This window comes from Rhinichthys klamathensis, unplaced genomic scaffold (genome assembly GCF_029890125.1).
Source record: "Rhinichthys klamathensis goyatoka isolate OS25496 unplaced genomic scaffold, OSU_Roscu_1.1 h1tg000098l_1, whole genome shotgun sequence".
In the NCBI taxonomy this organism is placed as follows: domain Eukaryota; kingdom Metazoa; phylum Chordata; class Actinopteri; order Cypriniformes; family Leuciscidae; genus Rhinichthys; species Rhinichthys klamathensis.
In genome coordinates this window covers 7612357-7621240 of record NW_026606637.1, presented here as the reverse complement: position 1 = coordinate 7621240, position 8884 = coordinate 7612357, and the positions used below count along the sequence as shown (strand labels likewise).

Sequence of the window (8884 nt, the reverse complement as noted above, 5' to 3'; positions counted from 1 at the left end):
GCAGATTTCTGTTAATCTGGTTTAAAGGGCCATTTTAGTAGGACTAGTCTAAGGACCATCAACTCACCATTTAAACTGCCCTGTCAATCATCTTGTCACAGTTAAAATCCTCCACATTCAATTCAACTTTATTTCCTACCATTTCTGAGAGAAATGTACCACGTTGGTCTGCCAGCATTGGGTTTTTTGTGTAGAACTCATGCATTTGCAATTTGTACAATGATGCATTTAAAAGTTAATGACCAATTCAATTGTATTCACAATGCTGTTGCAGATGAAATATGTGGATAACATTGAATGAATATCTTTGTTAAATACTGATAATTATTCACTCAAACCCCTTTATCTAAACCCTGCTACTTAACCATCCACCATGTTAGTTGAACATGGTGTTTGACAAAGTTAGTTGAACACTTAGATTGTGTATGCCATGGATCCACACTTCAATTTTTATGTGGAAAAAAATAGATGATCTGGGTATCTTTGAAATATTTCAACATACAACAATTTGGGACACCAATTCATTTAGGACAGGTGAAATGAATGTCCCATGTTTTAAGCATATGAGAACACTTAGAGATCACACAGCAGCACATGCATGACAGTTTAAGCTTTTGGGGAACTCAACCTTGCTAGTGAGATCCAGCAGGAGAAACGACACAGAGCAATTAGGGAACCAGTAAGTCATTCAAAAAGCACTTTGACAGAATGTTGCTCAGTTTGTCCCACAGTAGTCTTAGATTGAAGGACAAGACTGTAAATATGAAAATTTAGGCATAACCAGTTTAAAAAAAGAAAAAAGCACAACAATTAGAATCTCATGAAGTTTTATTAAGCACTACATAAGTAATTGAAGTCTCTTCCAGGATCAATTGCCACTTTGGAATACCTCCACAATTACTCATTGTTAGTAAGACCAGTAGATAGAGGATGACCGAGCAGGAGAAGACACAGACTTAGGGCTGCGAGGAGAAAAGACTGGATCCTGAGGATACTGGGGCATGAATGGGTATTGAACACCAGGAGGCACAAAAGGTTGAGGGCCATAAAACTTTGGGTACAGTGGAGGATAACCTGCAAACTGGGCAGCAGTGTTCGTGGAGGGTGTAGTCGTTGCTTCAACTGGTCTCTTGAAGTGGTACATATGGGGATGAAACATCGGGTACCTGGACTGTTGAGGCCTCGGTGCTACAGGGTAACCTCTATAATTAAAGTAATATGGATCAAACATTGACATAGGATACATTTGATGGAACATTTGTTGGTTAGGGTCTTGAAGAGTAGTCGTTGTAGGTGGCACAGTGGGCGGTACAGGTCTTACACCAGGGCGACCATGAGAATATGGAGGATACCCCCAGGGTCTTCCAATTGGGAAAGGGTAAAACATTTGTTGACTGTCAGTTGGGTCCTGGACCGGATCAATGGTTATTGGGGCCAGCGTTGGTTGTGTCAAAGGGCAAGAAAGAGTCACTTCCCGGTCACCGTACATGAAATGGAGCTGTATATCAGTATCCTGAGGAAGACATGAACCATCAACTATATGTACAGTAGTCAACATTTGAAGTGGATCAAAACCTTTCAAAGTTATACATGAATTTTGAACAATACCCGTTCTTTTCTTAGGACAACTTTGATGAACTTTTTTGAGCCACTTTAAATGTTGACTACTGTAGTTGAATCAGACAAGGGCACTCTATTATACCTTAATTTCCCAACAGCTTCCTGTGAATGGCGCAGTGACAACCAGTGAACCATCAACAGTCTCCAATGTGAATGAACACTTAGAATATGCTAGAAGCAGAGGTTGCCATGATCCATCCACTAAGAGGAAAGAGAAAAAATAAATTAAAAGCTCACTCACCTCTTAGATTAAACTCAAAGAATTAAGTGACTTGCCTTGAACTTTAACATTATCTGCTCTGACAGCAAGTGAGATAATCATGCCAGAAGGGAAGCAGGACACTGTAGGGAGGGGAGGACTCACAGGGCAAGACATTTGCACTGGAGCCCCCATTATAAAGAGTGGCAGAATATAACGTCCACCCTGTTAGGAGATTTGGGAAGAAAAAGAATAGAAATAAAAATCATGCAAGGCCCACTTTTCATTAGTTTGGAGCAGAGCTACAGTGCACTTGTCATCTTTAGCATGCAGACTAACCTGTTGTCTGACATGACAGCCCTGGTATGGAGCATCAAGAGAAACATCTCTGCGTGCCCGCTTCAGTGAGAAACCACAGCTGGTTGGCATCTCAGACAAAGGCACTGGTGACTCAACTCCTGATGAAGAAATGTTAAAATTAAAAAAATAAAACTTAAGTATTGTTTAAAATAAAATAGCCCTACACCTCCAAAACAACTTACCTCGATCAACCAGAAAGTGTGGCATCCTTATTTGTCCTGGAATGCGCAAGGTCATTGAATCATTTCCACAGTGCACAAAGGGACCCAGACGTCGCAGCTTCGCTTTAGCAAGGTGGAATCGCTCTTAAAAACAATTCAAGTTAAGTTGTACTTCCCATTTAAAAGTAGGGCCCACTTTAAACTAAACTCAAATTACCTTCTTCATTTGACCGGTATTCATCAGACTGTTCTGCTGACCTCAGCCCAGATATTTCCATTTCTTTATCAGAGACTACACCTTGAGCACCAATTAAAAGTTTGCCAAAATGGACAGTGTTTTCAGAGACTGCTCCGTAAGCAGCACCAGTTTCAGTAAAGGACTCAGGACTAGCCCTTAAAGTCAACATGGTCAAAGACATTGTGAAAAGTAAGATGCCCTTTGTCCAAGGCATGGTGAGTTTGTTGTTCTACTCAACAGAGCACCAAAAGGAAAAAAAAAAAACCCAAAGTTACTGAACGACTTTTGTCTATAAACATTGACAAGCTTATTCTTCTTCTTGACAAGCTTATTGAGACAAAATGTGCTATTTGTACTCACTTTTGAATCATTCGCTGATACAGGTTGACCAATCAAATCTATTCCTCAATCAGCTTGTTGTTTTCACCTGTGCCTCATTAAGCTGAGAAAGAACTAACATTTATGGCTAAGTGCAGGTGGGGGAGATGCCATTGTATTTGAGAAGAGATCAGCTTGCTCCAGTCTAGTGTACTGGGCTAATCTTATGGGACATAATGATGATCACATTGCACAGCCAGTCTTAAGAAACTGTCAAGAGCGACTGAATGAGGGAGTTAAAAGTTTTGGGTGGTCTATCAAACAAAAAGTTGAGAATATGGGGTTAATTGAACTTAATATCTGTACTACAGTACCATACTCTACAGTTCCCCCTTGGACTTTTGAGGAACTAAAAGTGGATCTAGGGCTACTTGAAGAAAAGCAGGAGAAGGAAGTGGACAAATAGAGAGTCAGTAGATATATAGAAGAACATTACAGGCAGGACATAATCATATTTACAGATGCTTCGAAAAGAACTGATAAAAGGGTGGGATAAAAATGTATGATAAAATATAACATACACATTTTAGTCATGTGTCTGTCAAACAGAGAGAGAGCTTTTAAAAATTATTCAATAATGTACTTTATCCATTACACTTTAGTTAAATAGTATACATTTTAAAATAAATCTGCAGTCAAAAATGATATAAGAATCACATTACTTGAATACTATAATTTATTGTTTCCATTTAAAAAAATATGAATCTGCTATTTTGCATTTGGAAAGTGCTAAACTAAAAGACTGACTTCACCTCCACTCGCTATGCTGGTGCAGTAATGCAGTGACCCTTGGGATGGCCGTATCTCTCTCCTACACTTTTCTAATGGTCCCTGCACCCAGTTATTCAAAAGTAACCTGATCCGATTTCGGTTATCGTATTGGTTCAAATCTTGAAAATGGGTTGTTCAAAAGAAAAAAGAGGGTTCTGAAATCAGATAAGATCACAAAATCCAATCTTGGTTTTGATCTGGATCAAATCGTGAGTTTGTGTTGTTAATTTTGTTTTAGTAAGATTGGGATAGCTTTTAAAAATCAGGATTATCCTGATCCCAGTAGAAGGGTGGATTTCAGGAACAAAAATAATAATAAAACTTGAAACCTAATCAAACATTTGTAATATATAAATTTATATTTTTATTAATATATTAACATCAAAACTGTGATGTGTTCTCTGTTGATCTGATAATAAATTCAGCTGTAGATATATAACCTCCTAAAACCCAGAAATAAAAGTTTTTTTAATTTATATTTTTTTCATGCCAGTACATTTTTATAAGAAACAAAAAAACATGTTTGTGTGAAATTCATATGTTATGGTATGTCCACTATATAGTGGACACCAGGACTCAGTTGTTTAACAAATAAAATGACATAAAATTTATAGGCAAAAACAATGTTTTTTTTTTTTTCATTTACTAATCAATTTTTAGGTTTCAGGATTTTTTTTAACCAATCTTTGTATAAAGATGATTCTCAACTATGTTATGAAAGATATAATATAATTAATTCATACACCATTTTACTTTATTCAATATATGGGTAAAATGGCTGCAGTTCCATTCAATACAATCTATACACTGTTTCTAATTTGCATATTAATGTGTACTTGGGGCAACGTAATAAAAAAAAGAAGTGTAAAAATGTGAGCTATTATTGTTAGATATTATCATGGAAATAAATAAACAACATTTTCATGATAATATCTTATATATCATAGGAATATTGATCAATAATTTCTTTCCCTATTTACTTGCTGACTGTGTCTCCCAGAATGCCTGATAAACATACAAACTACAGTGGACATGTATGAAATCAATGCCCTGTTTTGTATCAAAGTCTTATTTTGATTAGAAACCCCATAACACTTTCCTGAGAAGTTGATTTAGTTGTTTGAAGTCCAATTTAAATGATAATTACAAAATATTATCATATTTAATGATATTTAAGTTAATGTATAAATTAATGTAAGTCATTTTTAAAGACCATGGGGAAGTTGCTGTCATGGTGAAACTTCTCTGAAAAGCCCTGAATGTGCTCTTTAGTCCTCTCAGGGGAGTTAGTACTCGAGCCAGTATCTGAACTGAAGCACCAGATACAGTATAGGCTTTGTTAGCTGGGGTGATGGGTCACACAACATTATCACAGAGGGGTCCATCTGATCCCGATGTTGACAAAAAAAATGATATCTCGATATTTTCTGGGATTTTGTCGATAAAGTTAATTAGAAAATATTTTCTGAGACTGCAGGTTGTGGAGAGCTGACTCCCATCATATTCTGTGTGGTGGCAGTTAACAGCAGTGACAGAAATACCTGTTGTTCTTTACATAGCTAGCATCAAGTATTGTGAAATGTACTGCATTTGGAGCAATGATAATCAAGATTTGGAAATCTGAAAAGTTGAGTATCTAGTGGTGATTTGATACAATTTCGCTTTGAACAACTAGCACAAAAGTAAGACAGATTACCAGATCCTGATAGAAAAATTTAGGATTTCAAAATCCAGATCATTCTGATCCAGATTAAACTTTTTGAACAACTAATACACTTGGGACAAGGCCCTTGAAGGCAGCATATTCATACACAGACAAACAGAGAGAGAGTTTCTAAAAATGACAAATTATTAATTTTTAATGTATTTTTATCCATTAAACTCCAGTCAATGATAATATAAGAATAACATTGGTTAATTATTGTTTCCATTGTTTATTTAAAAACATATAAATCTGCTATTTTGCATGTGGAAAGTGCTAAACTTCTTAGTAGTTCAAAGACTAGTGATGTCATCTCCACTCGCTATACTGGTGCAGTCATCTTCCACAGTGACTCTTGGGATGACCGTATCTCTCTCCCACACTTTCCTAATGGTCTCTGGAGTCAAGGAAGCCAGGGGCTCAATCACAGACACTTCAGTATGTTGTACTGCAGTCCCAAGATGCTCAGGGGAGTTAGAACTTGAGCCAGTATCTAAAGCCCACCTATAGGCTTTGCTAGCTGTGGTGGTCGGTGACACAACATTTTCGAAGAGTGGTCCACCTGACCCCTCATTTTGGGTCCAGGAGGGTGAAGAAGGGGAGAAAAGGTTACCTACACCAAGCAAGTGGGCATGATGGAGGGCGCTGTCAATGCTATGATGGAGGTTGATGGGTGAAGGGGGATGAAGGTCAAACTCAATAAGTGAGAGAATGCACTCATGTTCTTGCCATTCCACACCGCTAGTCCACAGAGGAGAGGCACGGTGGTCGTAACTGTTGTTATACAGGACACCCCTGCCAATAACTCCCGCATTGTCATGCACTGTCATGATTGAGGTCGCTGGAGTTACATGGTTTCGGATCACCGACTGGCTGACAGACTGACTGACATTTGTACGGGACTGCCTGTGACCTTTCCAGTTATTTGGCAACAGTTCAGCCCAGTTCTTATCCAGGCTCCACCAATGCCCCATTTGTAACCTGTCCAACAGCCTGTTCTTGTGTTTCCACTTTCCTCCTCTCTTAGCTGTCTGCTTACTTCCTTGTGGTCTCCAGAACACCCTAGATCCCAGTAGTAGAAGAGAGAAACTCCAGGCCAGCTCAAGCAGTCTTGCTGAGAGTTGGCCGAACCACCAGCCCCACCCAAATCTGCGCCAGTCACCAAGTAACCCATAAAGCCAGAGGAAACTATAGATCTGCAGAGTGCAGGAGAACATCCCAAGGAGGGAGCACAGCAACAGTACGCGCCTGACACTGTTTTCTAAGCTTTTCGGAGCACTCCACCTTGGTAGAGCGGACCTGTGGGAGATGCAGAGATGCTTTAGACACTGGAAAAAGATTCCAAAACAAAGCAGTAATCCCCAGCAAATAGTCAATGTCTGTAACATTAGTGGCAGTGCTGGCAACAAAGTTTTGGATAGAAGGTCAGCCATCAGGAGGGAGATACAGTGCAGTGCTGCCAGTCCCCCAGTCACTGAAAGCCGTTGAGGAGATGTTTCTTCCCTCAGAGCAAAAAGTGCCAAGGTGGCTTGGGCCCAGAGCAGTAAGGGAATTGGTAAGTTATACAAAGCAGTAAGGGCAGGGCGAGGCAGAATGTTTCTGGTACCATACGGGTCAATTATGAGCTGTACAAATCGAAGCAGACCTGTTAGCAGAAGCAGAATGTTTGCAAGAGTGAATGTCTTGCAAAAGGGGTGGAGCATATTAGTCCCACCGATCACTCCAAAAGTTGCAGCAACCACTACCAACAGAAACAGTGCAGCTGAGCCAAACACATGGACCTCCCAAGCAAAGGTTAGTGTCCGTTTCAAATCCTCCCACTGTAGCCGGGTCACATTGCCACCGGTGGAGACCACGCATGGGCCTAGTATGCATGTACTTATGACACTAGATAGATCACTCTCTGTTAATGGTCCAAACAAACGTCCAAACCATTCTGGCTTTTCGTAATCTATAATGAAAATGGAGAACATTTTAGTTAGAACACTCAACGAGTTGTTTTTCTCTAATAAAAGAGTGTAAAAGTTGTCTACAGTTTTAGTGAAAATGGCAATATTTATGTCTACCTTTGTTTTTTGAGTTTGTGGCTCTGTTTTTTGCCTGCAAAACAGATGTAGTTGTGGACGATGACCCCACAGGTAAATCAGAGGTAGTCCCTTCATGACTCTCCATACCTAAAATTCATACAAATAATCACTGTTTCTTTCCTTGATTTGCTTACATTCTTGCTTTGTTTTTTTTTTTAAATTCAGAACTGATATTGCAGTGATTTTTCAAAAAACAGAAGAAACAGAAGAAAATACTCACCCGTCTTTAATGGAGGTGTGGCTGCAGGCAGATGGCTGGTGACATAACGTTCCTCTCCCACCATGAGATTCTCAAAGGACCCTTGGATTGAGCCAGACTGCGTCATAAGCGTGCCATTGTGCCCTGATGTTTCAGGCTTTGTGATGGAACTTAAAATCTGTCTGAAAGCAATATACTTTGTATCTTGAGAAGTCTTCCAGTTTTCTTTGTTGTTCACCTCTACATTTTTATTAAATGTCTCTAAATACATATTGACTGGAGAGTTTTCAGTAGTGTTTTTCTCTGTAATTGGTTTGATGGTTGTCAACAAAGGGTGGTCTTTGTTCATTCTGTCATTCTGATCATAATGTCTTTGTTTATTTATGTGGATGTTTGTAGTCAACTGAACAACCACTGTGGACGTGGCTTCATCAGGTGCACTGCTATTGTTTGCTAAAATGACATCTTCACCTTCACCATCATCATTATCATCATCAATATACTGAGTTAGTTTTTGTGGAATTGGAGGGGAATGTGGAGCACCTAACTCTTCCACCTCAACATCTTGTTTCTCGACTCTGTCTGGAATGAACATGTCCATCTCCAGTGGACCACTAGAGGGCATCATAACCTCAAGGCTCTGCTGAAGTCCACTTCCTTCCCCAGAGCCATCATTTATGCTAAAGTTGGGCCAAAGAGGTAAAAGCAAGTCTTTGGACAACCTATTGTCAACTCTTTCCTCATTCCAGCTTGAGTGATGTGTCGCAGGTAGAGCTTTTGGAAAGCCATCAATTGCCTGAATACTCAGGTTGTTATGGTTTAAGGGTTGTGTTGAGTTAGAGCCAAGGGAAGTGACAGGTTTCTGGAGAAGAGGCAGTCCAAAAATCAGAGTGAGGAGCCAAGCCATTTCCAAAGGCTGTCGAGCAAAAACGGTGCCAGGAGCTGAGTAGTGACAGAATAGGATACATGAATTATAAAGACTTTTAGAAGCTATATGCTTTTCAAAGTGAAAGTGAATAACATTCCCCAAATCAAACCTGGATAAATGTACAGGATATTAATATAGGATGTACATACGGGATATGAAAAAAGTGAAAAATAATGTAAAGGTTGAAAGTTTGGTCCAAATTTAGGTCCCAACCAGGGACTACAGTCAGTTACAATCATAT

At 39.3% G+C, this 8884-nt stretch overlaps 2 protein-coding genes across 2 annotated transcripts; both read right to left on the bottom strand.

Annotated features, from left to right (window-relative positions):
* Nucleotides 1-1864: 1864 nt before the first annotated feature.
* LOC130086567 (uncharacterized) lies at nucleotides 1865-2792 on the bottom strand. The gene is made up of 4 exons (XM_056252629.1): nucleotides 2558-2792; nucleotides 2362-2484; nucleotides 2159-2277; nucleotides 1865-2044 (listed from the first exon to the last, which is right to left on the bottom strand). Exons 1-4 carry the CDS (start codon nucleotides 2790-2792, stop codon nucleotides 1865-1867), a joined length of 657 nt encoding a protein of 218 aa, XP_056108604.1.
* A 2808-nt stretch (nucleotides 2793-5600) lies between these two features.
* On the bottom strand, nucleotides 5601-8640 carry LOC130086701 (uncharacterized). Its single transcript, XM_056252844.1, has 3 exons — nucleotides 7737-8640; nucleotides 7496-7603; nucleotides 5601-7380 (listed from the first exon to the last, which is right to left on the bottom strand). The coding sequence occupies exons 1-3, from the start codon at nucleotides 8620-8622 to the stop codon at nucleotides 5723-5725; spliced, it is 2652 nt and encodes an 883-aa protein (XP_056108819.1). The 5' UTR covers nucleotides 8623-8640; the 3' UTR covers nucleotides 5601-5722.
* Nucleotides 8641-8884: the final 244 nt, after the last annotated feature.